This window comes from Salmo salar, chromosome 09 (assembly GCF_965601325.2).
Source record: "Salmo salar chromosome 09, fSalSal1, whole genome shotgun sequence".
NCBI lineage: Eukaryota > Metazoa > Chordata > Actinopteri > Salmoniformes > Salmonidae > Salmo > Salmo salar.
Window position 1 is genome coordinate 144875400 of NC_138299.1, and position 16499 is coordinate 144891898.

At 43.8% G+C, this 16499-nt stretch overlaps 1 protein-coding gene across 3 annotated transcripts; it reads left to right on the forward strand.

Annotated features, from left to right (window-relative positions):
- The first annotated feature begins 9266 nt into the window (after nt 1-9266).
- On the forward strand, nt 9267-15589 carry gdn (Glia-derived nexin). 3 transcript variants are annotated; one of them, XM_045723254.2, is made up of 9 exons: nt 9267-9615; nt 11148-11450; nt 11770-11997; nt 12230-12427; nt 13325-13523; nt 13927-14024; nt 14394-14480; nt 14642-14725; nt 14994-15537. In XM_045723254.2, exons 2-9 carry the CDS (start codon nt 11180-11182, stop codon nt 15029-15031), a joined length of 1203 nt encoding a protein of 400 aa, XP_045579210.2. In that variant the 5' UTR covers nt 9267-9615; nt 11148-11179; the 3' UTR covers nt 15032-15537.
- Nucleotides 15590-16499: the final 910 nt, after the last annotated feature.

Below are 16499 nucleotides of genomic sequence, written 5' to 3' on the forward strand. Positions count from 1 at the left end.
TTCTGCTCTTTTGCAGACCAGTATTTCTACTTGCACATCCTCATCTGCACATCTATCACTCCAGTGTTAATTGCTAAATTGTAATTACTTCGCCACTATGGCCTATTTATTGCCTTACCTCCTTACTTAATTTGCACACACTGTATTCAGATTTTCTATTGTGTTATTGACTGTACGTTTTTTTATCCCATGTGTAACTCTGTGTTGTTGTTTTTGTCGCACTGCTTTGCTTTATCTTGGCCAGGTCGCTGTTGTAAATGAGAACTTGTTCTCAACTGGCCTACCTGGTTAAATAAAGGTGAAATATATATATTTTTTAAATCCCTCCCTCTTATCCTTCCCCCTCTTTCTTATCCTTCCCTCGTATCCTTCCTCCTCCTTCTTATCCATCCCTCCCTCTACTCCTTCCCCCTCCCTCTTCTCCTTCCCCCTCCCTCTTATCCTTCCTCCTCCTTCTTATCCTTCCACCTCCTTCTTCTTATCCATCCCTCCCTCTACTCCTTCCCCCTCCCTCTTCTCCTTCCCCCTCCCTCTTATCCTTCCTCCTCCTTCTTATCCTTCCACCTCCTTCTTCTTATCCATCCCTCCCTCTTCTCCTTCCCCCTCCCTCTTATCCTTCCCCCTCTTTCTTATCCTTCCCTCGTATCCTTCCTCCTCCTTCTTATCCATCCCTCCCTATTCTCCTTCCCCCTCCCTCTTATCCTTCCCCCTCCCTCTTCTCCTTCCCCCTCCCTCTTATCCTTCCCTCTCCCTCTTATCCTTCCTCCTCCTCCTTCTTATCCATCCCTCCCTCTTCTCCTTCCCCCTCCCTCTTATCCTTCCCTCTCCCTCTTATCCTTCCTCCTCCTTCTTCTTATCCATCCCCTCCCTCTTCTCCTTCCCCCTCCCTCTTCTCCTTCCCCCTCCCTCTTATCTTTCCCCCTCCCTGTTACCCCCCCCCCCCCCCCCCCCCCTTTGTTGGTAGACTTGGCAGTGAAAGGATTTTAAGGGGGGGGGGGGGGGGGGGGGGGGGGGGGGGGGGGGTGTGTGTGTGTGTGTGTGTGTGTGTGCTGTCCTTAGTCACATTGGTCTTTGGCTTAATGGGCAGTCTCTTATTACTGCATGTTCTCTATGTGCTTGTTCCAGGTTGTCATAGTGACTGTATGGTCATTTTATATGGTGAACGCGTGGGCTGAGACTGCTTTATTAGTCTGGTTACTGATGTCTGACTAACACACACACACACACCATGCATTTGTCTGAGCGGCACCCTGACCACACTGTACAAGCACACACACAGAAATATACACATGTAGGCCATGTCGCCGTCTGTCCAGTTTTCTAACCACCAGATACCTCTGAAAGACAACATCTGAGGCGCTCTGTCACGGGTCGTCTCCAAAGTCAACATGTGACCTCAAAACTCGAGGCCGGTACCGGGCCTGTTGTGGGCGGTGACTCATGACAACACAAACAACAACAACCCTCTGTGACTTGGACAACAGTACCTCACACTAGGGCTTTTGGATGATGATAATTGGCCAGCCAAATGACCGTGGTCACCAAAATAGCTGTTAGAATAGCTATTTTGTAGAATAGATATATATATATATATATATATATATATATATATATATATATATATATATATATATATATGTATATATATATATATATATATATATATATATATATATATATATATAACACTGCTCAAAAAAATAAAGGGAACACTTAAACAACACAATGTAACTCCAACTCAATCACACTTCTGTGAAATCAAACTGTCCACTTAGGAAGCAACACAAATTGACAATAAATTTCACATGCTGTTGTGCAAATGGAATAGACAACAGGTGGAAATTATTGGCAATTAGCAAGACACCCCCAATAAAGGAGTGGTTCTGCAGGTTGGGACCACAGACCACTTCTCTGTTCCAATGCTTCCTGGCTGATGTTTTAGTCACTTTTGAATGCTGGCGGTGCTTTCACTCTAGTGGTAGCATGAGACGGAGTCTACAACCCACACAAGTGGCTCAGGTAGTGCAGCTCATCCAGGATGGCACATCAATGCGAGCTGTGGCAAGAAGGTTTGCTGTGTCTGTCAGCGTAGTGTCCAGAGCATGGAGGCGCTACCAGGAGATAGGCCAGTACATCAGGAGACGTGGAGGAGGCCGTAGGAGGGCAACAACCCAGCAGCAGGACCGCTACCTCCGCCTTTGTGCAAGGAGGAGCACTGCCAGAGCCCTGCAAAATGACCTCCAGCAGGCCACAAATGTGCATGTGTCTGCTAAAACGGTCAGAAACAGACTCCATGAGGGTGGTATGAGGGCCCGACGTCCACAGGTGGGGGTTGTGCTTACAGCCCAACACCGTGCAGGACGTTTGGCATTTGCCAGAGAACACCAAGATTGGCAAATTCGCCACTGGCGCCCTGTGCTCTTCACAGATGAAAGCAGGTTCACACTGAGCACATGTGACAGATGTGACAGAGTCTGGAGATGCCGTGGAGAACGTTCTGCTGCCTGCAACATCCTCCAGCATGACCGGTTTGGCGGTGGGTCGGTCATGGTGTGGGGTGGCATTTCTTTGGGGGGCCGCACAGCCCTCCATGTGCTCGCCAGAGGTAGCCTGACTGCCATTAGGTACCGAGATGAGATACTCAGACCCCTTGTGAGACCATATGCTGGTGCGGTTGGCCCTGGGTTCCTCCTAATGCAAGACCTCATGTGGCTGGAGTGTGTCAGCAGTTCCTGCAAGAGGAAGGCATTGATGCTATGGACTGGCCCGCCCGTTCCCCAGACCTGAATCCAATTGAGCACATCTGGGACATCATGTCTCGCTCCATCCACCAACGCCACGTTGCACCACAGACTGTCCAGGAGGTGGCGGATGCTTTAGTCCAGGTCTGGGAGGAGATCCCTTAGGAGACCATCCGCCACCTCATCAGGAGCATGCCTAGGCGTTGTAGGGAGGTCATACAGGCACGTGGAGGCCACACACACTACTGAGCCTCATTTTGACTTGTTTTAAGGAGATTACATCAAAGTTGGATCAGCCTGTAGTGTGGTTTTCCACTTTAATTTTGAGTGTGACTCCAAATCCAGACCTCCATGGGTTGATACATTGGATTTCCATTGATTATTTTTGTGTGATTTTGTTGTCAGCACATTCAACTATGTAAAGAAAAAAGTATTTAATAAGATTTTTTCATTCATTCAGATCTAGGATGTGTTATTTTAGTGTTCCCTTTATTTTTTTGAGCAGTATATATATATATATATATATATATATGTGTGTGTTCGTGTATGTGTGTGTGTATACAATTTAAGTCAGAAGTTTACATACACCTTAGCTAAATACATTTAAACTCAGTTTTCCACAATTCCTGACATTTAATCCTAGTAAAAATTCCCTGTCTTAGGTCAGTTAGGATCACCACTTTATTTTAAGAATGTGAAATGTCAGAATAATAGTAGAGAGAATGATTTATTTCAGCTTTTATTTTTTTCATCACATTCCCCGTGGGTCAGAAGTTTACATACACTCAATTAGTATTTGGTAGCATTACCTTTAAATTGTTTAACTTGGGTCAAATGTTTCAGGTAGCCTTCCACAAGCTTCTCACATTAAGTTGGGTGAATTTTGCCCCATTCCTCCTGACAGAGCTGGTGTAACTGAGTCAGATTTTTAGGCCTCCTTGCTCACACACCCTTTCTCAGTTCTGCCCACAAATTTTCAAAGGGATTGAGGTCAGTGCTTTGTGATGGCCACTCCAATACCTTGACTTTGTTGTCCTTAAGCCATTTTGCCACAACTTTGGAAGTATGCTTGGAGTCATTGTCTATTTGGATGTTGCTTCAATATATCCACATAATTATCCTCCCTCATGATGCCATCTATTTTGTGAAGTGCACCAGTCCCTCCTGCAGCAAAGCACCCCCACAACATAATACTGCCACCACCGTGATTCACTTTGGGATGGTGTTCTTCAGCTTGCAAGCTTCCCCCTTTTTCCTCCAAACATAATGATAGTCTTTATGGCCAAACAGTTATATTTTTTACGACGTTCTACGACGGCTGCGTGGTCCCATGGTGTTTATACTTGCGTACTATTGTTTGTACAGATGAATGTGGTACCTTCAGGTGTTTGGAAATTGCTCCCAAGGATGAACCAGACTTGTGGAGGTCTACAATTTTCTTTCTGAGGTCTTGAATGATTTCTTTAGATTTTCCCATGATGTCAAGCAGAGGCACTGAGTTTGAAGGTAGGCCTTGAAATACATCCACAGATACACCTCCAATTGACTCAAATGATGTCAATTAGCCTATCAGAAGCTTCTAAAGCCATAACATAATTGCAAAAGGGTTTTCTAATGATCAATTAGCCTTTTAAAGGCTAACACAACGTTAGCTAACACAACGTGCCATTGGAACACAGGAGTGATGGTTGCTGTTAATGGGCCTCGGTGCGCATATGTAGATATTCCATTAAAAATCAGCCATTTCCAGCTACAATAGTCATTTACAACATTAACAATGTCTACACAGTATTTCTGATCAATTTGATGCTATTTTAATGGACAAAAATGTGCTTTTCTTTCAAAAGCAAGGACATTTCAAAGTGACCCCGAACTTTTGAACGGTAGTGTATATATAATTAAGAGGCACATTTTCTCCTCCTCTGCTCCTGACTGCATGTGCTGCCATAGAAATAGAATGAATAGAACGAGCATCCCCATTCAAGTCAATGATGGCATAATGGGTGGACTGGCGGCCATTGCGGGGAGCAAAGCAGGAAGTAAAAGCAGGAAGTGTACCTATCAATATGTGCTGTGATTTGTTGATTCAACTCAACTGACATTTTAGAAGTTACATTCCATTGTGTGAGCCACATAAGTTAACATCATTTGAATGAACATTTTACCATGGAAATTATTACATCACAATACCAGGCAGCCATTGCGAGTGTACCCATAAGTTTACCTTACAAATTGCCTGGGTTAGGGTGTAATATGAATAGAATGACAGTAAAACCGTTATGATATGCATTTGCTGAGTAGTTAGCTGAAATTCAATGCGATTGTGTTCATTTTACATTCACTCCCAGTCATTTTCGCTTCAGCCCTAGTCCAATGAATTAGTTTATTTTCTAGCTGATGGGATGGGTCAACTGTTTTCTTCTGTCAGTCTGTTGCAACATAGCACTTATATCAACAGAGTGCATTCGGTACCACCAAATATGTATTCTGCTTACACTTCCAGGTAGTTTTATGTTTAATGTGCGTATGTGTATATACTGTAAGCGTCAGGAAGTACCTTAGGGCTCACTTGAGTAGAACAATAGTGTCCTAGTGTAGAAGATGAGGTTGTTTAAACGAAGAGAAATAGCATTGTACCTTTAGCATGCCAGGCTTACTTATACAGAGGATTAGTTCCATGAATGTCTATACTGTCATCAGCAGTGGCCCTCGGTCTCTGTAACACACAGCTCTCTGTCTCTCACACAGTCTCTCAGCTTATGAGAGACTGTGTGAGGGGGTCCGAGCTTAGAGATGGGCTATCTGACCATTTTCCCAGAGGTTTGTTGTGGTCACCATGGTGATTCACTCTGTGGGCTGTTGCTGGTGGAGATGTGAGTGCGATTACCAATAAGGAACAAAAGAGTCTTCATGTTCAAACAGGCTCCAGTTTCCTTCCCTCAGAGCAGAGAGCTGCTTTAAAAGGGGTGGTGTTGTATGGTCTCCACAGAACAGATAATCAAATACCCTGCATGGTTGAGCAATGTGTGGCTCATAAAATAGGAAGGAAATTATGTAATCTTATGAAACAATGTTTATAAGGTTCCTCTTTTTCCATCTATTAACTTAATATAGCAGAGATACAAATATAGACTTCCTGTGATGGACAGGTGGGGTTCATTTATACAGCTCTGTGTAGAACCCAGTTGTAGTACATTTACATTTACATTTAAGTCATTTAGCAGACGCTCTTATCCAGAGCGACTTACAAATTGGTGCATTCACCTTATAATATCCAGTGGAACAACCACTTTACAATAGTGCATCTAAATCTTTTAAGGGGGGGTTAGAAGGATTACTTTATCCTATCCCAGGTATTCCTTAAAGAGGTGGGGTTTCAGGTGTCTCCGGAAGGTGGTGATTGACCCGCGTCCTGGCGTCGTGAGGGAGCTTGTTCCACCATTGGGGTGCCAGAGCAGCGAACAGTTTTGACTGGGCTGAGCGGGAACTGTGCTTCCTCAGAGGTAGGGAGGCGAGCAGGCCAGAGGTGGATGAACGCAGTGCCCTTGTTTGGGTGTAGGGCCTGATCAGAGCCTGAAGGTACGTAGGTGCCGTTCCCCTCACAGCTCCGTAGGCAAGCACCATGGTCTTGTAGCGGATGCGAGCTTCGACTGGAAGCCAGTGGAGAGAGCGGAGGAGCGGGGTGACGTGAGAGTAAATATGTAACTAACTAAAGAACTCAGGTTTACCTTAGCTGTTTAGCATACTTAGTAGAAATGTATAGCTCTGTATGATACCAGTGAAGGAGATACACAGCAGTAGTCAATGAGATTCTGAAGACTTCCATCCACAGTTGTAGTAAGTAACCATTATGTTTGTTTCATTGCTGCGTGTGTTGTACACCAACTGCACCATTAAGACTGTGTGGGGTGATGTTCAATGGCTCTTTTGGAGAGCCCTACTACTGCTTCACTGCTTTTGTTAGCCTCAGAACCATGATCCACCTTCTTAAGACCTGTTTTAAAGACCTCACCTACAACGCCAACCTTCAGGACCTCAGGAACACATCTTATAGCGGACCCCACGGCAGGGGAGGTGAAGGGGGGAGAGGGTCAAAGGACCCCATGGCAGGGGGGAGAGGGGTATATATTTTTACCCCTTCCCCCCTCACCTCTCCACACCCCTTCTATCCCAACCCCCACTCCAGCCCCTCTCCCCCCTCACCACCCCACCATGGGGTCCTTTGACCCTCTCCCCCCTTCACCTCCCCTGCCGTGGGGTCCGCTATAAGATGTGTTCCTGAGGTCCTGAAGGTTGGCGTTGTAGGTGAGGTCTTGTAGGTGGCGTTGTAGGTGAGCCTCTCTGGGGATATACAGTACCAGTCAAAAGTTTGGACACCAAGTCATTCAAGGGTTTCTCTTTATTTGTACTATTTTCTACATTATAGAATAACAGTGAAGACATCAAAACTATGAAATACATGGAATCAAAAAAGTATTAAACAAATCAAAATATGATGTTGATGTTGCTTCAATATATCCACATAATTTTCCATCCTCATGATGCCATCTATTTTGTGAAGTGCACCAGTCCCTCCTGCAGCAAAGCACCCCCACAACATGATGCTGCCACCCCTGTGCTTCACATTGGGATGGTGTTCTTCAGCTTGCAAGCCTCCCCCTTTCCTCCAAACATAACGATGGTCATTATGGCCAAACAGTTCTATTTTTGTTTCATCAGACCAGAGGACAATTCTCCAAAAAGTACGATCTTTGTCCCATGTGCAGTTGCAAACCATAGTCTGGCTTTTTTATGGCGGTTTTGGAGCAGTGGCTTCTTCCTTACTGAGCGGCCTTTCAGGTTATGTCGATATAGGACTCGTTTTACTGTGGATATAGATACTTTTGTACCTGTTTCCTCCAGCATCTTCACAAGGTCCTTTGCTGTTGTTCTGGGATTGATTTGCACTTTTCACACCAAAGTACGTTCATCTTTAAGAGACAGAACGCGTCTCCTTCCTGAGCGGTATGACGGCTGCGTGGTCCCATGGTGTTTATACTTGCGTACTACTGTTTTTACAGATGAACATGGCACCTTCAGGTGTTTGGAAATTGCTCCCAAGGATTAACCAAACTTGTGGAGGTCTACAAATTTTTTTCTGAGGTCTTGGCTGATTTCTTTTGATTTTCCCATGATGTCAAGCAAAGTGCCACTGAGTTTGAAGGTAGGCCTTGAAATACATCCACAGGTACACCTCCAATTGACTCAAATGATGTCAATTAGCCTATCAGAAGCTTCTAAAGCCATGACATAATTTTCTGGAATTTTCCAAGCTGTTTAAAGGCACAGATCAACTTAGTGTATGTAAACTTCTGACCCACTGGAATTGTGATACACTGAATTGTAAGTGAAATAATCTGTCTGTAAACAATTACTTCGTGTCATGCACGAAGTAGATGTCCTAACCGACTTGCCAAAACTATAGTTTGTTGACAAGAAATTTGTGGAGTGGTTGAAAAATGAGTTGTAATGACTCCAACCTAAATGTATGTAAACTTCCAACTTCAACTGTATGTATGGTTTTTCCCAAGTTTATACATTTGTATGTTGGCAGACTTTTCTGAAATGGCGCATGCTGAAATTCAGTATGAAATTTATGCAAGAGTTATAAATAAGGCCCCTGAAGTCTCCACCTGGGCAGAGGAGCAAAGGCTATGTCTCCGCGGTCTATTAAAGGGAAGGACAGAGAGGGCTCCAATATCTCCTGTAGATATAACCTACAGTTGAGCATCTGTTATCAGCATACATGACTCTGCAGTCTGCAGGATCTGCTCTGCTTCTAGTTTCAGCAGCCTTTTGAGCAGGACATGATGCCTCCCTCACCTGCTTACATAACCTCATACCCCCCCCTCCCTTATTGAGCACACTGCCTCTTGATTACATGTACCTTCACTCTTAATCTCCTGTAACTCAATTCCCCATACATTCACTAACACTTAAATAATCATGTATTTTTATTATGGCGGAGGGGGTGTAACTGAACCAGGGCAGGGCCCCTCCTGTATGTATGTGTGTGTGTGTGTGTGTGTGTGTTTGGGCAGCACACTGGTGAACAGAGGCACCGGGTGGTCCTTTTGTCCTGCCAACAGTTATCTGGGGGCCCCATACTGGGGCCACAGGGGGCAATTGACTTACAATACAACTGTCTTCCAATGTCTCCATAGTGAGTGGGGGAGAGGTAAAGTTTGAGTTGGCTACTTATAACTTTATGTTACAAACACTCTCTTCTGGGTCTGACATGTCATTGCTGGGTGAGAACACACCCTTGTGTGTGCATTAACAAAGATGAGTAAAAGCAATTAAGCCCATTTTTTATATCGGGCACCCACCACCTATCACATACACAAAGCTAAATGAAATACATGAACCATTTTAAATCACAAATGGTGGCTAACAGTTATAAGACAGTTATTTTTAACCGTTAAATAACAAGGACTATTCAATGTTGCGCGACATGTTCTTTGTCACTTCCTGTTGACAGCAGCCTAGTAATTTAGTAATAGTATTAAACACTTGCAAGTTGTCACTTTCTGCGTTGTTTTTTTTCCGAATCGAGTTTCACTGTCGGGAGGGCGGAGTTGAACTCACCAAAACCCTCCATATGATAATCTAAGTGTCAGACAGAATCTTTACCTTTGGGACAAGCATCGAAGGAGACCTTGTGCCTTGCTATTCACTCTTCTGGTAACTCGAGAGAGGCTGGTGTTGTATTTGTATTGAGTTACTAACCGGAACCGTTGTATGCTCAAATAACGTTTTTGGACCGTTTAAATCCAAACTATTCAAGTAAGGATCTACTATCTCCACATGGAGACGTGGTATACACTTTAAAAATGTATGTAGGATATGGCAATGTAACTATGTTTCAGGCTAGCCTACGTATTATGTTCTTTGTAGAGTTAGAGCGAGATGAGTGATGTGAGGCAACATTGTTGCCAGCCAGGATGGACGAGTATTCAACTTCTAGTGCGACTCTTCAAAGTGGATGTATTCTAATTAGCTACTTTGTAAACAATGATCATTATTGGTCAACACTTGGGTCATATTCTCTGGACTTCACGGTTACTGTACTGTTAGCAAAGCCTACACCCATTCCCATAACTGAAATGCAGAATTATACTTCTGTTTTTTTGTTTCAGTCATGGATAGTGTTTCTCAAAGTTAATGTCAAGGTGATTTAGTAGGCTGTTTGTCAACTCATTTCTTTAATCACATTTCCAGACTGGCATCCTTCATTTTTGTAACCAATTGTTTTGAATAGCCTACAGTAGGGCAGGCTTTAGCCTACATTTTACCAGCCAACACACACAGAGCGCTGAAGGAGTTTACAGTCTGTACGTCTGAACTGGAGTTGGTTTAATGAACTTGTGGAGGAGAGGCAGGGGTGTGTTGTCACCAACCTTAAATACCTCTGCTGCAGGAGGCTATGACTGAGTGTTGTTGATGGTTCCTGGTCAAGATTGGGCTTGGTGTTGGGTTATCTTGTTCTGTATCTGTCAGTAGCTTACTTTTTATATTACTAACAGTTTCAGAATAAAGTAGCTGTGAAGAGGATTAAAGATCCCAAGGAACATCAGAGAATTCCAATGATTAGCTTGGTAACTTAGTTGATATACTGTAGGCCATTGTGCAGAGACAAACTCCTTACAATTTTTACATTATTTTTATTTAACCTATATTTAATTAGGCAAGTCAGTTAAGAACAAATTCTTATTTGCAATGACGGTCTACCCTGGCAAAACCCTAACCCGGACGACACTGGGCCAATTGTGCGCCGTCCTATGGGATTTCCAATCACGGCCAGTTGTGATACAGCTGGGAATCAAACCAGGGTCTGTAGTGACGCCTCTAGCACTGAGATATAGTAGACCACTATGCCACTATTATTTACAAATTTTTATAATATAATTAACCCACCACATGTTTCTCAATCTGCACTGAGACAATGGCTGTCTGGGTTTTATTGCAAGCTGTTGCATAATTGAATTCATAAAGCCAGTATTTCCACAGGAAGGAAGCTAGAGCTGATGTAGTCTCCTAAAAATGTTATTTGACTTTATATGAACTATAGAAAGACTGGCAATGATGTGCCAATAACAGGATAAGTAGTGCACTACTTGGTGCTGGTCTTGGGACCTGACAGTGTCTATTAGTCATGTTTAGATTGCATGACTAACACTTCACTTGACAGTGGTGATACTGATGCCAGTGCCATAGGGGCACAGGACCTTGTAGCTCCTGTCAAAACCATAAGGAAGAAGGACAGGCTAGACTGCTCTCTGTTTGGATTGTGGTGAACTACAGTGAGTCATAATCCTACATGCAAATGACTTCCATTACTCTCTCTCCCCCTCTCCCCTCTTCCAGGTGGGTCAGTCAATCAGTGAGTGAGACCTGAAATGGGCCTCCCCTCGTTACTGTGCATGTGTATGCTGGTAACCCTGGGTGGCCACCGGGGGGTGTTCTCCCAGGCCCCCTCCACCCCATCCTATGGCGAACGGGGCTCCGACCTGGGTCTCCAGGTGTTCCAGCAGGTGGCCCGCTCCAGACCCCAGCAGAACGTGGTGCTCTCCCCCCATGGCGTGGCATCCATCCTGGGCATGCTGCTGCCAGGCACCCATGGAGAGACCCGCAGGCAGCTCCTCACAGCACTCCGCTACAAGAAGAATGGTAAGACTCCCTTAATACTAGTCCTTTCATAGCCTCATCCAGTGTCTCTCATTAAAGGGATACTGTGAAATTCTGGCAATTAAGCCACTTTTCTACTTGCCCACAGTCCGATGAACTCATGGATAGCATTTCTATGTCTCTGCGTGGTAGTTTTGCGAGCCAATGCTAACTAGTGTTAATGCAATGACTGGAAGTCTACAGGTACGCTAGCGTATGCTACTGTACCGGTTTACTTCCAGTCATACTCCTACCCCGAGGAACGACACTTTTCAGAGAATCACAACATATCTCATTGAAATTCCCCAATTCTTCTTTCCAGGCCCTTATAAGATGTTGAGAAAGCTCCACAAGACGCTGACGGCCAAGTCCAACCAGGACATCGTGACTATCGCCAACGCTATGTTCTCCCAGCAGGGCTTCCCTATGGAGGAGGCGTTCATGTCCTCCAACAGGGCTAACTTCCAGTGTGAGAGCCGGACCTTGGACTTCACTGACACCGAGGCGGCTGCAGCCACAATCAACATCTGGGTCAACAACCAGACCAAAGGTGAGACTCCAACTGGATTCAAACTTACTGTTGGACAGTCAATTAAAGCATGACCATAGATCTCTAATGGTATGTAATAAGGATACATTCATATAGAACCAGATTTTATTTCACAAGGTCTTGTGATGATTTGACATTAAATAGAAGTCACTAACTTGAAGGTTTATTTTGGTCAGTGTGTCATTGGTGTTGGAATGATAATTTTTTCTGACTGTTGTGTTCTCATTTACAGGCCACATCCCCACTCTGGTCAAGGCAGACATGTTGGATGGCGCTCTGACCCGCCTGGTGGCCGTCAACGCCATCTATTTTAAAGGCCTGTGGAAGTCCCGCTTCCAGACGGAAAACACCAAGATGAGAACCTTCAACGCGGGAGACGGCAATTCATACAAGGTCTCCATGATGTCCCAGCTGTCGGTCTTCAACATTGGTGAGTTCTGCTCTGAGACACCACTCTGAACCCTTCTGACCTGCTCACTGGGCTACTATTCTGACCTGCTCACTGGGCTACTATTCTGACCTGCTCACTGGGCTACTATTCTGACCTGCTCACTGGGCTACTATTCTGACCTGTGTGTGAAACGATATACTGTCTGCTGTAGAACACATAATTCCATCTTGACTGTAGTTTAGCCATTTAAGTGACGTGAGTTTGTCATGTCGGCCTAAGAGTAGTCGAGTTGGGTATTTATCAATGCCTTACAGTTTTAGCACAGAATAGCTACTCTCTGGACGGTCTGGGATTATTTCCCTGACGTGCCTAGTTAATTTCTGAGAATAAATTGGGAAAACCTCTTGAATAAAATTACTGCAATAAAACATTGCTCTTGGGAATCATTTTCATCCTCTATTTTTGAGAAAATGTTACAGAACATCACATTAGGGAAGCATACTTCTCAGACATGAATTACAGATTAAATCACTTTTGATATTTGTGTATAATGGGAAACATTGTTGCTTTATGACAACATGTGGAGTTCAGCTTTGATTACTTGTTTTATGGCTGTTTCACAGTGTGACTGTATCTAGTCCTGTCTATGAATGCTTGTGTTGTTGGATAGGTATCACTGTGGTTTTGGCGTCTTTGTCTTGCCACATCCCACCACAGATTGTTCAGGGAACCAACAAACGCCATCCTTCTCATTATGCAACTAAAGCCAAACTAGACTAGAAAACGAACATATTAATGTCACTATAGATGAGAGATATAGTATTTATTCACAAGATGACTATCCTCAAAGGTGTTGAATAATGTCAGAATTTCAGGTGGACCATGAATACAGTAACACTTCTGGATACCCCTCACCCCTGACCCCACATCTCCTAGGTCTGGCCAGCACACCCCAAGGGCTGAATTATAAGGTCATCGAACTACCGTATCACGGCAACAGCATAAGCATGCTGATCGCCCTGCCATCGGAGGAGGACACGCCCCTAGGTGATGTCATCCCTCACATCAACACAGCCACGGTACAGAGCTGGACCAAGCTGCTACACCATAGGAAGGTCCGCCTGCTGCTGCCCAAGTAAGACCCAAACACAACAACCCACTCACTGGTTCAAAAACCCTTACCCAGAATCCTGTACAGGAGGGTTCAATGTTCTAAACACATTGCCGGTAAAAAATATATTGTATAGAGCTGATGTTATTGCCCACTACATGACAGAGAAGCGTGTCTAATGTTGCATCCCAATGACCAGGTCACTTCCAGGTATTGTTGCAGGGACAGGTCAAAGACAAGACACACCCACTCCTGGGTCTTTTATTGGCAGGAAGCACTTCCTGTCACCTGCTAACACTCATCAAATGTCACACTTAAATGACTAACTCCTAGGTACAGCATTGTGCAATCTTTCTATTTGTTATGTGTATGAAAAGTCTTCACTAATTGTTGAAGGAAAGGCTCATTACGTCGTGTGTGTGTGTAGGTTTTCTGCTGAGGCTGAAGTGGACCTGCAAGCCTCCCTCTCAGCCCTGGGGATAACAGACATATTTGATGAGGATAAAGCCGACTTCAGACACCTCAGTGAGTGGCACTGGGATCATAAATCAAACATCACATAGAACTGTAATGTCTTCTTTCTGACAGTGTATCAATCATTGGTCTGTCTGACTTGACACAACAATGACTGGAGCTAATATATGAAAGCATTGTTGACTGTTTACTGCAGTGAGATCTCCAAATAGCCATGATTCATGACTAACTGTCTGGTGTGAAGTGGCGATAAAGCATAAGATGTTCTTTTCTACTAACATCTTCTGCAGGCTTCCTTATATTATGGATCAGAATTAGTGTGCATAATAATTGGGTTGTCCTTTAGCGCCACCCAGTGGGACATTTATATTCAATGGAACTTTTCAGCACTAATATTTTGTCATCCAACTTTTCCCTCAGGTACAGAGCCTGTGTATATATCTAAAGCTCTACAGAAGGCCAAGATCGAGATCAATGAGGATGGAACCAAAGCAGCAGCTGTTACGAGTGAGTGGTTGTTGGTTTAGTCATTTTGTTTCTGTTTGTATTTAGTTTAATGTGTGTGAATTGAATTTTGCATCTGTGTGGATATTCTCTCTGAATATTAGAGGAGATCAGGCAGGTTGACGACTTAAGTGTTTTCATTTGTATTTCTCATTTTTCTCCAGCTGCCATCTTAATGGCCAGGTCTTCTCCACCTTGGGTCATCGTAGACCGACCCTTCCTCTTCCTCATTCGGCACAACCCAACAGGTACAGCATTCTGTCTCTCTGTCAAGCTCTCATTCTTCTATTACTTTTAGAATGTACTCTAATGGCTTCAAAAGACTGGCATCCTCTTTGGCAAAGATCACTAGTTGTTGTGTAATTGACATGACATACAATACATCGGGACGCAGGTCAGGTCATATTCTGATCTCCGGTCATGTTCTGTCTTTGTTTTTCTTTCTTATTGACATGTTGACTATGTTCATTTCCTTCTATTTTCTGTAGAATTACTTGTTGTTTCCTTGGTCCTCAGGTACAATCCTCTTCATCGGCCAGGTCAATCAGCCTTGAGCCTTTCCTGCCTGCAGATATCCCTTTCACTGGAATGTGCCTTCCGAGCTTAAGAATAATACATTTTTAATATACACAGCACACACTTCCTTGCTCACATGCAAACACACCTATACAACACTTGCACACAAACAACATCCACACTTATACTCAAAGACTTGTATTTGTGTGCAATGTGGACATATTATGATGCCATTTCTTTTAAATGTTTCCATTTGATTTTACTTTTATTATGGTCCATAATATAGTGTTCTGCCAATGAGACATTTCCATTGTGTTTAATTATTTGCTAACCTTTTTTAAATCACCCTGAATGTCAAACGTGTATATTATATGGAGTACATTTCAGTTTGAATGCATGTTATTGGTGATTTTACATGTTCAATTTAAGATTGGAAAGTTACACTCCAAGTCACTGACTTAATTTAGCCACTCAAACCCATGTTTTGATAGGTCAATCATTTTCATTAAACTCTGTTTGAGTACTCCTATATTTTTAAAATAAACATCCTTTCTGTTGTATCAATCAAATATACAAAACTTTCTATAAAGTAAATTCATTATGTAAAGGGTAGCTTCTATTATTGAAAAGTACCTTTGATGTGCATTTGACTGGGGGAGATTCTCATTTGCGAAAAAGACAGTATTCTCCTCGACGACTCCATCCCCTCTCCTCCGTGACCTGGAAACCATTCAAGTGATCTAGTGGTCGAGGAGAGTGTCAATTAATTAGTAGGCGAATGGAGGAGTGTCCTCGCCTCCTTCCGCCAACGAAGCACAAGAGTCATGTGAGCTAAATTTTTGTGAGCGTGGAGAGGCTAGAGATAGGCAGACTAGTAAATTGGGTATTGAAGAAAGGCCATCTTTGTGTGTGTTCTGAAAGCAGCACATCGGATGAAGGTACGGCATGAGCATGGTGAACGGATAGACGTGGTTATGGACAGCGAGGAAGACGGAGAAGATGTTGAAGTACAAAATGCATCCTTCTGTCTCTGATGGCTCAGAAATTGAACCTGACCGAGTGAGAATGAATTACCTGTGGGGGCAGGTGTGGTGAAGACCTCCGAGTCCGAGCCTTACCGGGGTGGCGTTGAGGTGGATCAACTGAAATAAAAAATTCCCTTTGTCTGACACCCACCGTTTCGTGTGACTGAGAAGACATTGTCTGTCCTTTTGAGATTTGAAGCAGCCTTTACCTGATAAAGTCATGTTAGGATATGTCAGTTATCCCGTGAGAGCTTTTGTGCTGAACCCACTAAGGTGTTTCAGATGCCAAGCTTATGGTCATATTACAGCAGTGTGTTGGAGGGCGACTCCAAGATGTGAGAAGTGTATATGAGGGCATGGGACAAAGGAAAGTGCAGTATCTGTGGAAAAAAAACTTTTGTCAATTGTAGGAGTGCCCATGTTGCTGGGGATCAGAAATGCCCGGTGCGAGAGATTTGCCCGGTGCGAGAGATTTGCCCGG